The 19,912-nt window shown below is 41.6% G+C and overlaps 1 protein-coding gene across 1 annotated transcript in view; it reads right to left on the bottom strand.

Annotated features, from left to right (window-relative positions):
* Positions 1 to 19,912, bottom strand: part of LOC132827938 (sodium-coupled monocarboxylate transporter 1-like) — a 141,528-nt gene that overhangs the window by 8,478 nt on the left and 113,138 nt on the right. The window contains exons 11-14 of the mRNA XM_060844784.1: positions 18,781 to 18,902; positions 6,969 to 7,039; positions 6,731 to 6,817; positions 46 to 248 (exon numbers count right to left, since the gene is read on the bottom strand). Of these exons, the coding sequence (XP_060700767.1) occupies positions 46 to 248; positions 6,731 to 6,817; positions 6,969 to 7,039; positions 18,781 to 18,902 (483 nt within the window). The remainder of the gene's footprint in view (positions 1 to 45; positions 249 to 6,730; positions 6,818 to 6,968; positions 7,040 to 18,780; positions 18,903 to 19,912) is intronic.

The following is a 19,912-nucleotide window of genomic DNA, read 5'->3' as shown; positions in this document are numbered from 1 at the left end:
TACAGGTGACATTTTAATGACTTAGTTCAATGCTAGCAAAATTACCTTTTTTCCTCTCTTAAAGATGTTACATAGGTTAGCAGTGATGTTACATTTGTCGGTGTGGAGATGGTGGAATTTAATGGCAGACAGCCTGATATTGATGTTGGAAGTACCTTTGTAAATTTATCAGTGGGTGGATAGATTTGAGCAGCAATTCCTATCCACATGGAAAGGGCCAATCCAACAAACAAGCCTAAAAATGCACCCTGGCACAGACAAAATAAGAAAGTAATTAATGCTTATATGACACAATACCTTGCAAACAGAAGTGAAAACAAGATGATTTTAATTAATTTAACCCACCCACGAGCAATGAGTTTAAATTGGGTCCATATGGTCAGTGATGAGTTGGGAGATCAGTTTCATACTTATCCAAGTTAGACAAGATTTTTAATTCTCTAACCTCTTCCTGGGTATCACACTTAAATGAGGCAGGATCTTCCAAATTCTCCATTTTTAATGGAACCTTTCACAGGGTAATCAAAGAGCTAATACAAGAAAGAAACTAAAAGCAATTAACCTTAGTTGAGAAAAGTATTTGGAGAAAACTTTTCCTCTCCAGGCGTCCCCGACAGTACCCTTCCACTGACACTCTCATTCGTTTGGCCGAACTGGTCCTCACCCTTAACAATTTCTCCTTTGAATCCTCCCACTTCCTCCAGACCAAAGGGGTAGCCATGGGCACCCGTATGGGCCCCAGCTATGCCTGTCTCTTTGTTGGCTACATAGAACAGTTGATCTTCCGTAGTTACACCGGCACCACTCCCCACCTCTTCCTCCGATACATTGATGACTGCATCGGCACCACCTTGTGCTCCCGCGAGGAAGTTGAGCAATTCATCAACTTCACCAACACATTCCACCCTGACCTTAAATTTACCTGGACCATCTCTGACACCTCCCTCCCCTTCCTGGACTTCTCTCTCCACGCTTCAGGCTCACTGCCTTTATTCCTGATGAAGGGCTTTTGCCCGAAACGTCGATTTCGCTGCTCCTTGATGCTGCCTGAACTGCTGTGCTCTTCCAGCACCACTAATCCTATAAAGCAACAGTCAGTTCTTCTATAACATGATGGTTGCATTCTTGTGCAATCCCACATTACAGAAAAACTGTGCTTTACAAACAGTTTTTAAAGTGTTTGCGTGTAATCATGTTCCAGCCAACTCATATTCTTAACTTTTGCACTGGAGAAACAGCATCCTCAATTCATCCTGTACCCAGGACCTGATGGACTACAACTCACTGTTTTAAAAGAGTTATCTACAGTGACAGTGGATACTATGGTTATTATTTTTCAGAATTCCCTAAATTCTAGAATAGTGCCAACTAATTAAAAGATAGCAAATGTAATATAAACCTTCAGGAAAGAAGGGAGACCGAAAACAGAGAATTACGAGCCAGTTAGTGTGGCATTAGTCATCATGGAAATATTGGAATCTCTTATTAAGGAAGCCTTAATGATGTACTTAGAAAACCATACAGAGATCAGAAAGTTCACATGACATTATAAAATGAAAAATGAGCTTGACAAATGTATTAATGTTTTTGTGAATGTAAATACTTGCATAAATAAAATGGAGTGGGGGATTGTAGGTGTGGTATATTTGGATGTCCAAAAACTATTCAACAAGCGGGTTGTGAGTTCATGGAATGCCCTGCCAGTAGCAGTGGTGGACTCTCCCTCTTTATGGTCATTTAAGCGGGCATTGGATAAGCATATGGAGGTTATTGGGCTAGTGTAGGTTAGGTAGGCTTTGGTCAGCGCAACATCGAGGGCCGAAGGGCCTGTACTGCGCTGTATTTTTCTATGTTCTATGTTCTAAGCTACAACATACAAGACTAATGTGCAAGACAAAGCCTATGGAGTTGAAGATAATATACTAGCGTGAATAAACGATTGGTTAATGGACAGGAAGCAGCGAAAAGGAATAAACAAGGAATTTTTCAAATTGGTACCTGTATCATGTGGCCTACCTCAAGGTAATTAGTACTGGAGCCATATCTATTTACAGAATATATTAATGAAATGACACAGAGTAATATATTTAAGTTTGTTGAAGAAAGCTAGAATGTAGCTGAAAATGTGTTGCTGGAAAAGCGCAGCAGGTCAGGCAGCATCCAAGGAGCAGGAGAATCGATGTTTCGGGCATGAGCCCTTCTCTAGTGGCATTGTGGGTCAATGTGAGGAAATTAAAATGCCACAGAGGGGTCAGTTCCATGCTTTGCTTCTGTTTCAGGACACACTGGGGACTCAAGGGTTAAACATTCCACTGCCAAAGGACTTATTGCAGTATCAATTGAAAACCGATACTCTTACAATACAGACAGAACGTCTCAGTAGGGGGAAGGCTGACTGTATCTCAGAAATAGAACCTAGTGGAGCCACACATGTGGATTTCCCCCCGTAGCCCCAGACAGAGGAATTTGCCCTTTCCAGACAAGACTGATAGCCTTGGCCACAACCCTGTTAAAATGCCTCTCACTCCCGTTGTTTTACTTCCCCTCCACATTAGCATAGTATGTGAACCTTTCTGCCTTAATTTCTTCCCATCAACACATAATCATGATAAAGAAATCCATTCACACATTATCATAGGACATCGAAATTCATCGAGCTTTGTAAATTCATAATTACCTACTTTAAACTATATGATGACAATCGCCCATGTGACTGATATACCTTTGTTTAATTCCTATAAAATACACCGTTTCTATGTGTAAGGCAGAGATTCATGAAGAAGTGTCACTACAAGTAGACACATGGCTACTTTAGAGACGCTTTGAATCTGCTGCCGGCTGTCCGATGATAAAGTTACTGCTATTGTACAGAAAACGTGGGTCGTCCAGATTTGTGGAACAAAGCAAACATCAACAAATGTGCACAATGTGGACTGCAGTGGTTCAATAAGGCAGCTCACCACCATCTTCCCCAAGGCAGCTAATGGACAATATGGTCAATAAATGCTGACCAGCCACAGACATCCATGTCCCACAGTAAATAAAAATAATTTGCAGATTTCACTGCTACTATGTGGAAAATCTGTTCAGTAGAAGTTGTCACTTTCTTGATTCTCAACTCTTTTTCAGCTCTTCTGTCTTGTCTTCCAGGTTCTCCTTTGAGGGTAGCTGGAACTTCACTCAGCAGATGCTGAATTGGACTTGCATTCCCATCTACTTTGATATGACATTCTACTAGAAGGCATCCTAATTCTGTGAACACAAATTTGTATTCATGCACGGTGCAATGGCCCACATTGCAAATCTCTTAACATATTGCGGGACACTACCCTAATCTTTTGACTTGCTTCAGATTGTAGTTCTATTTCTTTGTCGTCTATGACTTGGAACTCCAGATTCTTTTTCAATTTATTGTCATAGGATCACAAAATAATCTATCTTCTCAGCATAAGTATAAAACTATCATATAGTCTTAGCCTTGTACAGTATTTATTATGGACCAGGCCAGACCCCCTCAAAACATTTTAATAAAGTAGCCTGGACCCTAAGTTTTCTTCTTTTAAAGGCAGATGTGAAGTGAATATTCCAGGTGTGATGCAGCTGGTTAAACCACCTGGCTTTAAGCAAAACAGAATTTATTTAAACACTACGGTTGAAACACAAACAAAAGAAAAGGGAATTTAGAATATCTTAACTATTGGAAAATTAACTGACCCAACACCGCAACTTAACTAAAGAGCTGTTCCAATTCCTGTAACATTCCATAAATACACCCTTTGGCAAAAAGTAAATTCAAATATAGGTTCTTACAGGCAGAAGAGATTTCAAAGAGAAAAGTCAGTCAAGAATCATCTGCTGAAGCTTGGAACCTTTCTCTGGACTACAGCAGGTTCTCTGGTACAACTAAATCAAACTAGAAAAACCTGTACTGGGAGAACTGGCCACTTCCCTGTCATAGTTAAAGTAGACATTTCAGCATCTCTTTACAACCTCTCTTGATGAAAACCAAGGACAAAATAATCTTTTTAAAGTGACAGTATCATCACATATTCGAGGGCTTCATCTTTGAATCAACATCTTGAGCTACTTTGTACAAGTCTGTGAAGACCATGATATAACATGAAGCACGAGTAGCTACCATTTTAGGTTGACCTGATGTTTTCCTTCTGTAGTCTTATTTTAACACAATCACAAACTATGTCTCACCTTTGACTTGGCTGAACTAATCTGTGTGAGATGTGTAGTGATCTATCAGAATCTTCAACCACTACCTTTCCAGTGGCCATCTGTACCACCTGCTTCATTTTAATAATGTGCTTTACGAAAAATGATTCGGCTCTTTTGCAGTGAGAATGGTGATCTCCTCATGCTGGATATGCCTCCTTTTCTGTATAATGTCTTAGAGTCAAACTGTCCTAGAGCCCTACAGCATGGAAATAGGCCCTTCGGCCCAGACTGGTCTATGCTGACCAAAATGTCTGAGCACAATAATCCCATTTCCCAACACTTGGCCCATATCTTTCTAAACCTTTCCTATTCATGTATTTGTCCAAACGCCTTTTACACGTTGTTAACATACTTGCCTCAATCACTTCCGCTGGTAGCTCATTCCACATGTGTACCACCCTGTATAAAAACATTGACCTTCAGGTATTCTTTTATTCTTTCCCCCTCACCTTAAACTGATGCCCTCTTGTCCTCAATTCCCCAATTCTGGGGAAATAAGACTGAATGCATTCACCCAATTCATGCCTCTCATGATCTTACATACTTCTTTTAAGATCCCCTCTCAGTCTCCTACACTCTAAAGGAAAAAGTCCTAGCTTGTCCAACCTCACCCTAAAATTCAGACCATTGAGTCTTGGAAATATCCTTGTAAACCTCTTCTGTACTCTTTCCAGTTTAATAACATCCTTCCCATAGCAAGGTGACAAAAACTGAACACAATACTCCATGTGCGGCCTCACCAATGTCCTGTACAACTGCAACACAACTTCCCAACTTTTACACTCAATACCCTGACTGATGAAGACCAGTGTGCCAAAAGCCTTTTTCAGTGCCCTGTCTACCCGTGACTTCACTTTCGGAGAACCATGCTTCTGAACTCCAAGGTCCCTTGTCCACTAAACTCCTTAAGGCCCTGCCATTCACCATGAAACTACCTCAATTTGAATTTCCAAAATGCAACACTTCACATTTATCTATAGTAAAATCCATTTTACATTTTTCCCGTCCACTTCCCTAGCTGATCAATGTCCTGCTGAGATCTCTGATAGCCTTCCTCACATTCTTGTCCAAATTATTGATATGGATAACAAACAGCAATGGGCCCAGCACCAACCCGGGAGGTATACCCCTGAGGTCTCCAGTCTGAGAAGCATCCCTCAACTATTACTCTCTGCTTCCTATCATCAAGCCAATTATGTATCCGATTTGCTAGCTCACCCTTGACTCCATGCAATCTAACCTTGCAGAGTAGTGTTTGCATCCTGTCCCTTATCTGTAGTTGTTCTGCCTCACATGCCTGGAGCATCTGTCAGGATAATGCAAGACATGGCTTGTTTTGCATGAATTCACTGGATCTGTAGATTAACAACCTCAGCACTTATGTACATGTCAATTCTTCTCCTGAACGTAAATTGTCTCCTCTCAGTAGGTATGGCTTCACATTTGGATTCCTTAGTCCAAATATAGTCCTGCCTCTAATTAACTCTTCTTTTAATTGTATAAGTTTATACATGCTGAGTTAATGGCATAATATATTGATCCTTAGTACTAATAATCCATACTGATCAATGCACACTTTTTAATCTGTTCCCTAGTTTTGAATAGGTACTCTTCATACATTACATTCACCTTTGGGCTCAAAATAAGCCTTCAAAGCTTATAAAGTTTCTGCTGTGTTTTTTTCAGCTATTCAAAGAGATTTGGGTGGAATGTATTTTGAAAGTCTCTTCCCTGCAGTGGTAAAGTGCTTGTAATTCTTTTGGTTTCCTCAACAAATCCATAGCTATTGCAGCCGGAAGGATTGCAGCCATTTTCTCTTAAATTGTGTTGTCACTGTGATCTTTGTTTTTTTTTCTTGCTCAGTGGCAGCTCACAAGCATGTTTTTTTTATTTCAGCCCTGGAGACTCATCTTGTTGCCTCTTCTGACACCTGTTTCATCTACATTATATAGCAGTGTATTCAACACAAAAATGTTATTGAAGTGATCATTTTAGACAGGATAGCATGCATACAAAACCAGGTTCCACTTTAAATGTCTGCAAAAGTTCATGTCTGGTAGATCTGCCCTTTCCTAAACACCAAACTTTTGGACATTACATGTTTTGTTTGTTTAGCATTAACATTAGGAAAATAGAACTATTTCAGAGTACCCTGCTTACTGTATTGCTAGCTAATATTCCTGAATAATATCTGCAAACAAGCCTTACAAATTTAGCTGACCTATTGTTTTGCTGGCCCTGATGAAAGGCTAGAAGAGGGGGTCAAGGGTTACGGGGAAAAGGCAGGAAAATGAGGTTGAGAAACATATCAGCCATATTTAATGGTGGAGCAGATTTGATTGGCTGAATAGCTTAATTCATGCTCTTTTATCTTTTGGTCTTACAATGGTTCGCACACATAACACATTTGTAGACCCTAGTGCCATGCTTTTCACTGTTTTCAATACCAAAACACTACCAATTTAGACAAGTGTCTCCATTGATTTATGAATACATAACATACCTTGCCATTGCTCTTTGGAAACAATGCTGCTAAAGTGAACACACCCAGTATTGGTCCTTGAATTATTCCTGCAACACTTAGTGCAGCCTGAGAAGAATGGTAAAGAAAAGTAAATTTTTACATTCAGAATCACACTTGCTATAATCTTAGCTAAGTAAAATGAAACATATCTACATTGTTAAAATGTACCTTCATAACTCCATAAACATTATTTGATAAATGTTTCAAACATGTTTACCTGCACTATATTTCCTTGTAAGAAAGAGACTACCACGGCCAGGCCTATTGTCCCAAGCCCAAATATCATAGCTGCACATGATCAGAGAGCAATAGATTAATCCAATTAAATATTCCTTTTTCAAATAGCATCTACAAAACACTTAGATAAAATATTTAAAAGAATGTAATTAAGAGAAGTAGAAGTGGGCCATTAGATCCCTTCACTCGAGGTTATAGTTGATAAATATTTGATAGAGCTGGGCCTAAAAGGAATCCATTGCAATATGATCAATGTTGATGTATGTTGCATTCTTTTAAAAACAAGGGATGATGCAGCCAGGTAAACTGAACGGCATCACCATGGCAAAGCCCTGTCCAATCAAAAGATACCTGCTTGGTCTGAGAATTAAGATTGACCATTCTTAGCAGTATACAACAGTGTTTCCTTTCTCAAGGCTGTTTTTTGTGTCCTGGTTCTGACAAGTGAAATACAAAAAGCTTCAATTTTTAGTCTCCTTTCATCAATGTTTTAGTTATTGTTGACCTCCTACTTTCACACTTTTCAGCAATACTCCAATATCCCTTAGTATTTAAAATCTGCCATTCTCTGACTTAACTACTCTCAATATAGGAATGGGGGAAGTGGTGGTGTAGTGGTGATGTCGCTGGACAATTTATTCAGGAAACTCAGGCTAATATTCTGATGCATATAGACTTAAATTGCACCATAACAGATTGAGGAAATTTGAAATCACTAAAAATCTAACCTATTAGCAATTATGTAACTAAGCTGATTGTTGTTAATTCACATCTGGTTCACTAATGCTCTTTAGAGAGAGAAATCTGGCCATTCTTACTTAGTCTAGCCTAATTGTGACTCCAGAATCCTCTAGTCTGTTAGTGATGGACCCCTAAATGCAAGCCTAACAAATGATGCCCACATTCTATGAATAAATTGAAACAAAGTTTAGAAGTGACAATTCAATGATGAGTAATTCCCCCCCAATTTCCCAAAGCTAATCTACTATGTCCACGGAATAAATCAGGAATGTCTTGGAATACTCTCCATTTGCTTGTTTAAGTTCAACCCCAATGACACTCAAGTAGCTCAACACCATCCAGGACAGAGCAGCCCATGTGGTCAGCACTGCAACCCTATTATTTCAACATCACTCCAACCACCTCAGCGCACAGTGACAGCAATGTTTTACATATACAAGATGCACTGCTGCAACATCTAAATTTTCTTCATCAGCACTTTTCAAACATGGGACTCCAGAGATCAACTGAGGGATATGAGAAGTTTGCTGCAAAGTTCTCGGGAAGTAGCACTGCTTTGTGTCGACTTCTGATAGAGATTCGGTTGATGTTGGGAAATCTGCTTGGTGTGCAGCCTGCTTGCAGATGCGCAAGCCCAAACATTCGCATGTGCGGTGATTGAGGATAAAATCTCCAAGATGCAAAGAACCTGCATACATGGAATTAAGAGGTGCATGATTGTTGAGCAACCATTGAACTGGCCAGTCTGCCTGGACATGTTTCGACTTTAGCACAGATTTTAAGGTGCATATTTTTGTAATGTTCTTAGGTAAGCCACTGATCTAAGTCTTAAAATCAATTCAAAGAAGCAATTGATATGTTTCTTGATAAACATATCAATTTTTCTGCTGATTCAGTCAACAAAAAATCTGAACCCAACGGGAAAAGCAACAATTGTTCAGAGGCAGCACAGTGAGAACTATGTGGCTTTTGGATTTTCATGAACAGGAGATGCCACTTACCCCTCATTTGAATATCTCATTTGCAGACATGAGTTGGCCAACATTGCAATGGTACAAAGTAAATTAAGAAAGAATTTACATATGTGGCATAGTGGTTAGCACTGCTGCCTCATAGAGCCAGGGACCCAGTTTTGATTCCAGTCTATGTGGAGTTTCCACACTCTCCCTATGTCTTCATGGGTTTCCACTGGGTGCTCCAGTTTAGTTTCACTGTCCAAAGATGTGCAGATTAGGTGGATTGACCATGGTAATGGGGAGATAGGATACAGGGCAGGGCCTGAGTAGGATGCTCTTCTGAGGGTTGATGCAGACTCAATGGCCTCTGCCTGCACTCTAGATAGGCTATGAGATGAAATGTCCATCTGTTGCGAACAAATACATTCAGATCTTCAGAGAACAAAACATCAAGCATAACCAATGTCTGACGGAGTGTGTGCAGGAACTGGATAAAGCTCAAGAGTCTAGTTACCTGGTTGAGTTTGTAACAAAAACAAACAAAATCCTGATCATTGCCAATACCTTAATCATACTTGCATGTAAAAAAATGTAAATGTGGTGACAATGCTGTCACTTTAAAAAGGTTATTTTGTCTTAGTTTTTTTTAAGAGAGTCTGTAATGGCAGAGGTGCTGAACTAGCTACTGGAGCTGTCCTAAGTAAACAAGTTAATCGGCCTTTAAAAAGTTGGAACAATGGAAGCAGCTTGAATGGGAATGGCCAGTTCTCATAGACCAGGCTTTCTAGTTTTTTTTTAGCTTTAGTAGTCATAAACCGTTTGGAATCTCAGAAGAAAGATTCACCGCCACAAATTCACCTGCACTTCCACACACATCATCTATTGCATCTGCTGCACCCGATGTGGCCTCTTCTATATTGGGGAGACGGGCCGCCTACTTGTGGAACGTTTCAGAGAACACCTCTGGGACACCCGGACCAACCAACCCAACCACCCCGTGGCTCAACACTTTAACCCCCCCCCTCCCACTCCACCAAGGACATGCAGGTCCTTGGACTCCTCCATCGCCAAACCATAACAACACGACAGTTGGAGGAAGAGCACCTCATCTTCCGCCTAGGAACCCTCCAACCCCAAGGGATGAACTCAGATTTCTCCAGTTTCCTCATTTCCCCTCCCCCCACCTTGTCTCAGACAAATCTCTCGAACTCAGCACCGCCTTCCTAATCTGCAATCTTCTTCCTGACCTCTCCGCCCCCACCCCACTCTGGCCTATCACCCTCACCTTGACCTCCTTCTACCTATCACATTTCCATCACCCCTCCCCCAAGTCCCTCCTCCCTACCTTTTATCTTAGCCTGCTGGACACACTTTCCTCATTCCTGAAGAAGGGCTTATGCCCGAAACATCGAATCTCCTGATCCCTGGATGCTGCCTGACCTGCTGCGCTTTTTCAGCAACACATTTTCAGCTCTGATCTCCAGCATCTGCAGACCTCACTTTCTCCTGGAATCTTAGAAAAGTTGGTAGCTTTAGTGAATGATTCATACTGCTGCTTGCTCTGAAATCTCTTGAAGTTGTTTCCTCCTATATTGGAAAACTGCATGCAAGAATCTGTGTCTGAATTTACCTTTTTGCTAAGGGGTGTGTTAACGGGATGATACTATATTGAAACAGTTAATTAGTAACAGGTACTGTATCTATTATTCGGTTACGTTTCCCAACAGTTAAATTATTCTAAATTCCCCTGTGTTTTGTTTGTATTTTCATTATAGTCTTTAAATACATTGTGTTTTGCTTAATGTCAAGTTGTTTAATGAGTTGCATCACATCTACCTTTTAAAGTAAGAAAACGTTAGGGTCCAGGCAACCTTCTTAAAATATTTTGAGGGGATCTGGTCAGGTCCATAACAGATGTCAAGAATTGATGCTGCGAAAAAGATCAACAAAATTCTATTCTCTTAAATGGCAAATTGATGACATGTCAATTGATATTGAGGAGGTGCTGCAACAGCAGTTAATTGCTAGAAACTAATGTTTCCTTTCAGGTTCTGGGTCCACTGATAATAAACAGTCACTATCAACTGCTGGCTAACATTCAGTATGTTGATGGGAACTCCATTCAGGAGAATTTATTTCTTTTGTAAGGAGCTACCAAGCCATGCAACTGCTGAAGAAATATTTCAGGTTACATATACCTACTTGGGGAAAAATAAACTTATCTGGGCCATGTGTTGAAGCCATCATCATGACATGGAAAGTCAAAGAATTTGTCATGTAAGATGGAAGAGTAAAGGTCTGACATTCAGATCATCCATTGCATCCTCCACCTTGTGGACAAAATAAAGCCATCAGAGTTAGCTGCAATATTAGAAACAAGTCATGAAAATTGTGAATGATATAAAATCATGACTATTGAAATCACGCTTGTTCACTATCTTGTATGCAGAAATGGGAGCCAAGCATCAACATTTAGCATTACTGACCACGATGTGATGGCTATCATGTGAGAATAGTTACAAATAGTTGTGTCAAGAAGAATTTGAAAATGTATCTTGTGCGTTAATGTTTTTGATCCTTCTTTAGCTTGTTACATGCACTATGTTGCAAATCTCTCCAACAAAGCTGTAACTATAGTAACCCAAAGTAAATGTGACATTTATGAACAACCAATACAGCTGGAAAAAAAGGGTATGCTGTGAATTGTTTGTCTCACTAAAGTGTGCCTTGATACTATAAACATTGTGTACCACTGTTTTCTACCTTGCCAACTATAATTATTGCATTGGAACATCCCCAATTCTAAGTTTCCCGTCATGATATGGAATTGATTGACCATTACTTAACTATCACTCTGTCAAAAACTTGGAACCCCGTTCCTAATAGTACTGCAGTTCAAGAGGCAGTTCACCACCACAACTTTCTCAAGACCAATTAGAAATGAGCAACAAATGATCACATTCCCGGAAGGAATGAAAAAAAAACTCCTGATTTGATCTGAAGGCCTTATACAATTTCAGTATAGCATCTTTATGCTTGTACTCCAATTCCTTTGCATAGGACAGTAAACTATTTGGGTTGTATCTTAAGATTTTATTTTGGCTAAATTCGAATTACATCACGTTTTTTGGAGGGTTCTTTCCCGCCAATGGAAAAGGCCGAGCAAGTTCTCATGCAAAGTCTTATCAAACGTGCCTCAGAAACTTCCTCTCCTGCCCCTGCAGCATTTGTCATATTCAATTCGGGGCCCAACCTTGCATTACCAGAATAGCTCACTATTTGGCGGATATCCACAGGCTGAAATGTTCCAGCTTTAAACAGTTGCTGTGAACCCAGTTGAGAACTGGCAGCCTGAAGCTGTCTTGCTTGCTCATGTACGCTTCTGGAAGATTTCAAAAAGGGGGAAGATGGCATTGTGATTCTCTGACAGAGACAAAGGGGACCTTGTTGAGGGGATGATGTAAAGGAGGGCTGTCCACGTCTTGGAGTACAGGTAGAGGAGACCACCAGACCCTTGCAGTCTGGTCTGAAGTTGCCATCCAGGTCTGTCCCATACCTACAGGCTGGAAGAATGGCCAAAAGTGCTGTAAGTATGATCTGTTCCATTTCACCAGGTTAAGTGTCACACTCTTCTCTCTACTACCTCACACTCACGCTGCTGCTGCACAAATCTCACACCAAGGCTCATACTCTGCAACATCTTCCCTCACCTGCTGTCATCATCCCCAACTTCCCACACCACTAAACCTACATGTCTTCTGCAGTGACTCCTCACTCCCTTAAAACATCTGGTTTCCACAAAGATTAACAACCAATCCACTCATGTTCACCCCACTCAAATCTTCCTTTTCTCTCAATACATGAGACTCTCTGCACATAACAGGGCAGAGCAAGCCTGTAAAGGTGGAAGTGTGACTGACATTAGACTCGTCAGCCACTACGAGAAGAGAATCCTGGGCCTTGCAGGAGAAGACTGGGACTACTCTGCAGGGATACAGAGATGTCAATGTCCTGCCAACTGAGTAAATACTTCATTCTATTGCAATGCTCACATTAATCCCATTTTCAGTTTTGTTCATTGCACACCACTTCTAACTACATGCCTTCTCTCTTGCGTCTTGCAGTTATCTGCAGAAATTTGATCCAACAACCAGTATCTAAACCACTTCTGCAGAGCAACAGCCCACACTCCTAGAAGCACTTCATGGACTTCTGAGGAGAAGAGTACTAAGGCCTCAGTGAAAGCATCAACAGGGCTGCTTCCTACATTCTTCTCCAGCTCAGTTACTGACACCTCAGTGAGAATATTAGGGCTGGAAATTATGGGTTCACAATCTGGTGAGCACATCACTGTATCGGCTCTGCAACTGGCTGAGAAAAAAAACCCCAGACTGCTGGTACTCAGAGAACTGACAGAGACCAGTCACCTGCCCAGCCCCAGAAAGATAAAGATCCTTAGGTATCAATAAACAAGGACTTCAACCCTCTCATGTCACACTGGGGTAGTGCACTGAAAATCAAATCCCACTATCCCAGGAATCATCATAAACGTTTTATCAAACTACACAAAATTCCACAACTTACTCTCTTTTTAGACTCAGGTTGATAGAATGCACAGCCCAGATTTCTGTACTGCACAGTTACTATTTATAGCAAACTTTTTTTTAACTGGCACCTTATGAACTAGCACTCTTGATAAACCACCAAAAACGACATCTTGAAATGCTGGAGGTTTACTGCATTATCACGGTCTCTGAGATGTCCGAGTAGTCAGTTAAGGATACAAGTGAGAAGGCTCTCTGCCAGTAAGTTTATTTAAGACTAAGATAAAAACGAGGACTGCAGAAGCTGGAAACCTGAGTCTGGATTAGAGTGGTGCTGGAAAAGCACAGCAGGTCAGGTACCATCCGAGGAGCATGAAAATCGACATTTCGGGCAAAAGCCCATCAGGAATAGAGGCAGGGAGCCTCCAGGGTGGAGAGATAAATGAGAGGGGGTGGGGGTGGGGAGAAAGCATAGAGTACAATAGGTGACTGGGAGTGGGGATGGAGGTGATAGGTCAGAGAGGAGGGTGGGGAAAGGTAGCAAAGAGTACACTGGGTGAGTGGGGGTGGGGATGAAGGTGATAGGTCAGAGAGGAGGGCAGAGTGGATAGGTGGAATGGAAGATAGGCAGGTAGGACAGGTCATGGGGACAGTGCTAAACTGGAAGGTTGGAACTGGGTTAAAGTGGGGGGAGAGGGAATGAGGAAACTGGTGAAGTCCACATTGATGCCCTGGGGTTGAAGTGTTCCGAGGCGGAAGATGAGGCGTTCTCCCTCCAGGAGTCGGGTGATCAGGGAGCGGCGGTGAAGGAGGCCCAAGACCTGCATGTCCTTGGTAGAGTTGGTGGGGGGAGTTGAAATGTTGGGCCACAGGGCGGTGGGGTTGATTGGTGCGGGTGTCCCAGAGATGTTCCCTAAAGCGCTCTGTTAGGAAGTGTTCAGTCTCCCCAATGTAGAGGAGACCGCATCGGGAGCAACGGATACAATAAATGACATTGGTGGATGTGCAGGTAAAACTTTGATGGATGTGGAAGGCTCCTTTGGGGCCTTGGATAGAGGTGAGGGAGGAGGTGTGGGTACAGGTTTTGCAATTCCTGCAGGGGAAGGTGCCAGGATGGGAGGGTGGGTTGTAGGGGGGCGTGGACCTGACCAGGTAGTCATGGAGGGAACGGTCTTTGCGGAAGGCGGAAAGGGGTGGGGAGGAAAATATATCTCTGGTGGTGGAGTCCGTTTAGAGGTGACGGAAATGTCGGCGGGTGATGCGGTTTATGCGTAGGTTGGTAAGGTGGAAGGTGAGCACCACGGGGGGGGTTCTGTCCTTGTAACGGTTGGAGGGGTGGGGTTTGAGGGCGGAGGTGCAGGATGTGGACGAGATGCATTGAATGGCATCTTTAACCACGTGGGAAGGGAAATTGCGGTCTCTAAAGGAGGAGGCCATCTGGTGTGTTCTGTGGTGGAACTGATCCTCCTGGGACCAGATACGGCGGAGGCGGAGGAATTGGGAATACGGGATGGCATTTTTGCAGGAAGTAGAATGGGAAGAGGTGTAATCCAGGTAGCTGTGGGAGTCGGTGGGTTTGTGAAAAAATGTCAGTGTCAAGTCAGTCGTCATTAATGGAGATGGAGAGGTCCAGGAAGGGGATGGTGGTGTCAGAGATGGTCCAGGTGAATTTACGGTTGGGATGGAATGTGTTGGTGAAATTGATGAACTGCTCAACCTCCTCACGGAAGCACGAGGTGGCGCCGATGCAGTCATCAATGTAGCGGAGGAAGAGGTGGTGAGTGGTGCCAGTGTAACTACAGAAGGTGGACTGTTCTACATAGCTAACAAAGAGACAGGCATAGCTGGGGCCCATATGGGTGCCCATGGCTACCCCTTTGGTCTGGAGGAAGTGGGAGGATTCAAAGGAGAAATTGTTAAGAGTGAGGACCAATTCAGGCAAACAAATGAGAGTGTCAGTGGAAGGGTACTGTTGGGGATGTCGGGAGAGGAAGAAACGGAGGGCTTGGAGGATTTATAGTCAAGGTAACTGCGGGAGTCGTTTGGATTGTAGAGGATTTGATGGCCAACCTATCACCAGAAATGGAAATAAGATATCGAGGAAAGGAAGGGAGGAGTCAGAGTTGAATCAGGTGAAGGTGAAAGTGATGGCGGATGGAGGTGTAGAGGGACTGGATATCCATGGTGAAGATGAGACATTGGGGACCGGGAAAACAGAAGTCTTGGAGGAGGTGGAGGGCGTGGGTGATGTCTCGAACATATGTGGGGAGTTCCTGGACTAGGGGGATAGGACAGTATTGAGTTAGGTAGAGATGAGTTCAGTGGGGCAGGAGCATGCTGAGACTAAGTTGCATTATTATTTGTGATTTATGCTGTAAATAAAGCATAACAGTGATGTGTATGCCCTTTGTATTTCTGTTTTTATTACTTAATTTTAATACTGATTATGTGAACCTCTCGATCGACCAGAATATTTGATCAGCTGGGATAGTCCTGACATCAGGGTTGCCAGTTATTGAAAAGATTGCAACATTACAAATGAATAGATTCTCGCAACAAGTAAACAATCACGAACCATCAATTTTGCTTCCAATTTCCACATCACTTTCACCTTCACCTGGTTCAACTCTGACTCCTCCCTTCCTTTCCTCGATATCCTATTTCCATTTCTGGTGATAGGTTGGCCATCAAATCCTCTACAATCCAAACGACTCCCGCAGTTACCTTGACTATAAATCCTCACATTCTGCTTCCAGTAAAGACATTATTCCATTCTACCAGTTATTCCATCTCCACTGCATTTATTCTGATGATGTCAACTTTGACAAGGGGGCCTCCAAAATGTCCAACTTCTTCCTCAACCAAGGATTCCCCAGCACCATTGTTGACAGGGTCCTCAGCCAGTTCCAACCCATCTCCTACACTTCAGTCATCACCCCCTCACTTCCGCCCACAACAGCGATAGGGTCCCCCTTATCCTCATCAATCATCTCACCAGCATGCACAGCCAGAGGATTATTAACTGCCATTTTTGCCACCTCCAGCAGGATGCCACCACCAGAGACATTTTCCACTCCCCTCTGCTGTCGGGAGCGTTCCCTCCGGTACACCCTGATCCACTCCTTCTTCACTCCCTGAGAGCTCCATAGCACCTTGTCCTGCAACCACAGAAGGTGTTACACACCTGCGTCTTTACTTCTCCCCTCCTCAGTATCCAAGTGCGCAAACATACCTTCCAGGTGAAGCAGCACCTTTCCTGCATTTCACTCAATCTAGTTTACTATATTTGCTGCTCACAATGTGGTGTCCTCTACACTAGGGAGACAAAGCGTAGACTAGGTAACTGCTTAGCAGAACATCTACGTTCTGTCCACAAAAAAGACCCTAGGTTTCCAGTTGCCTGCCACTTCAACACACCACTGTGTTCCCTGGTCAACATTCATGTCAGGCCTTGCTGCAGTGCTCCAGCACAGATCAGTACAAGTTGGAACAGCAGTACCTCATTTTCCACTTGGGAACTCTACAGCCTTATGGACTCAATACAGAGTTCAACAACTTTAGGGCTTGAGGCACCTTCTCCCATGTCCCTACCTAAACTCCCCCACACCAGGCCTTTTATCACATGGTCTGCTCTTCCACACATTGTTAGCCACTGATTGTCCCCATTAGCAGCCATTCAATCTGCCAGGTGGTCACTCTGGTTTCCGTGTCGTATTTTCTCAACAGTAACTTATTTGGTAAGATAACGAGATAAGTTTGGTCATCAACAAGCAATAATCCACCTTTCGTGGCAACTTGCTGCTGCCTAGCAACAAACTTGCCACATTGCTTGCCAAAAGCATAAAAGATGACGTGTGATGCTCCTGTCAAAATGGGGCTCACCGGGCTGATTCTGTCATTCATCTTGCCATGTTACTACTATAAGAGATGCATTCTAATTGCTTGCTGTGATTATTTGTTAACTTTCAGTGACTTATAGGAGAAAGTGAGGACTGCAAATGCTGGAGATCAAATTTGAGAATGTGGCGCTGGAAAAGCACAGCAGGTCAGGCAGCATCCGAGCAGCAGGAGAACCGATGTTTTGGGGATAAGCCCTTCCTGATGAAGGGTTTATGCCTGAAATATTGATTCTCCTACTCCTCAGATGATGCCTGACCCGCTGTGCTTTTTCAGCGACACACTCTCGACTCTTGCATTGACTTGTATACGTGGAACCCAAGTCCCTCTAGATACCAAAGTTTCTAATCTCTGTTTACTTAAAAAAAGTTTCAATTTTTCCTCCCACATAATAGACCATCTATTGTGGTCTTTTGTTTCATTCATTCACGGGATGAGGACATCGCTGACTAAGTCACCATTTATTGCCAGAGGGCAGTTAAAAGTGAACCACATTACTGTCTGGAGTCATATATAGACCAAATCAAGCAAAGATTACAGTTTCCTTCCCTAATAGATATTAGTAAACCAAATGAGTTTCTCCTGACAATCAACATGGTTTCATGGTCATCACTAGACTCTTAGCTCTAGATTTTTATTGCATTGAAATTCCACCATCTGCCCTGGATCCCCAAAACATTACCAAGGTCTCTGTATTAACAGTTCAGCAAATACCACTTGGCTGTCTCCTCCAATTTATATTAACCATCTAAATCTTTTACATCCTTGGCACAGCTTACTTTCCTGCCTAACCCTGCATTGGACCAAATTTGGATGCATTACACTCATTTAAGCCATTTATATAAATTGTAATCAGCACTAATCCTTGTAATATTTCTCTGGCTGTACCTTCCCAAGCTATTTAAAAAAAATTATTCCTATGCTCCATATTCTATCTGTTAATCACAACTCACTCCCATCAGTTTTAATTTTGGTGTCTCAACCTGTTATGCAGCAAGAAATAGCAACAAGTGTGTAAAATTTTACATTACTAGCTGATATCACATGGCAGTTACACATGTGATTCAAAACAGCAACTACACCCATTGGTGAAGCAAGTTAGAAATGAAAGGATAAATAGGCCACATTGATCAAATGTAATTAAGTTCACATTCTATAGTTTCACATCCTATTGATATTTTTATATGTCCATTATAGACTCTTACGTCCAAATTTAAAATGCAAGGTGCCTATATGAAAACATAGCATAAGCTTATAAGAAAACACCTCACATGATTGCAATGGAAAATCTTTGGTCTAAAAACTCTCCTTTTCTCAGTCTCCTCATGTTCTTTTACTGTTTATATTGTTTGATCTCACTGAAATCTTTTCATTCTCCATTCTACGTTCTGATGAAGTGAACAGAGCCAAAATATCACAATCTACTGCTTTTAACAGTTGCTGACTGAACTGGGATGTATTTTCAGTTATTGTTTTTTTTGATAAATAGATGTCCAGGAATTCCTGTTTTCCTTTCTTATGTTTACAAGATCATCTGTGGGATTCTTATTAAAAAGTTACATAAAACTCCTCTATGGAAAAACAAAGAAAATGTGGAATGTTGCTAAAGCACACTATTGAAAAACAAATTTAAAGTTGCTCATTTAAAGACAACCTAGAAGCTTTGAGACCAGAGTCTTCATTCTATTAGAAAGCTGTTCCCAAGGTTTCCAGATTGGTTTTATAAAATCTTCCACAAAGACTGCAGCCATAGCACTAATGCCAGAAGAGATTGTGCTGTGGATAAGAAAAAGAAAAATAAGTATTACAGATCTTCCTAAATGGTAATACAACAGAAAGTTTAATTGGTTTTTCAATGCTTAGCATATTTCTATTACAACATTATTAAAGGAATTTTAAATCTTCATTCGAATATGTTATAAAACCTGAACTCTCTTTAACATAGTCAAACATTGTTCTCTCTACATCCTTTTTTGGCAATAGTTTGCTGTCTGCTTCATCATTCTGCTACTTTTATTTGCTTTCCTCCGCAGGGCATCCTTAAGAAAGTATCTTTTTCACAGACATTTCCTAAAATCCTGACCCAACTATATTATCGTTGGAACAAAATAGGCCTTTAAGGCTGATTTGTTCTGTCCTGTTTTTCTTGAAGAGGAGTGTTGAAAACCTGGTGCCAAGGTGTCTTCTCCATGGAGAGCAGATTAAATAGCTTAGGGCTTTTTTAAAAATTAGACAAAAGAAGCATGACAATACAGTTAATGAGATAACTCAATAAAATTGCAGTGGCAGATAAATTATTTTAAGGGATATTTCAAAGTACACAGAATAGATGCACTCCAATAAGTACAGTCAGTTCTGTGGGATATGGTAAATTAATGTTACTTCTGCAATTCTTAATTATAATTTCTGATACAAGGTGAATGAACTCACATCAGTGTGGAGGAAATGCATAATTTTTTTTGTATTAGCTACAAATGTATGCAAGAAAGAAATGGGACTGTAACACAATGGTAGAAATACAGGCTTAGTGATAAGATGCTGTGAAGACAGACAGTTAAACTCAATATGCCTGTACAAACAATAGGTATAAACATCTGTTTCCCACTTTTACAGAAACTCAGGAACAAACCCCAATTAAATGAGTCTTAATGATAAGATGCTGTGAGGGGCGGCACAGATGGAGGGAGTAAATAATGGTAAGGCAAGGATGTGCCCACAGCAGGATGAGGGCAAATGGCCTTGAGAACAGGAATGAGCATTTATTTCACAGACAAGACCGGATAAGA

The sequence above is a fragment of the Hemiscyllium ocellatum genome, chromosome 25 (assembly GCF_020745735.1).
Source record: "Hemiscyllium ocellatum isolate sHemOce1 chromosome 25, sHemOce1.pat.X.cur, whole genome shotgun sequence".
NCBI lineage: Eukaryota > Metazoa > Chordata > Chondrichthyes > Orectolobiformes > Hemiscylliidae > Hemiscyllium > Hemiscyllium ocellatum.
The sequence above is the reverse complement of the archived record's forward strand: the minus strand, read 5'-3'. Positions and strand labels throughout refer to the sequence as shown.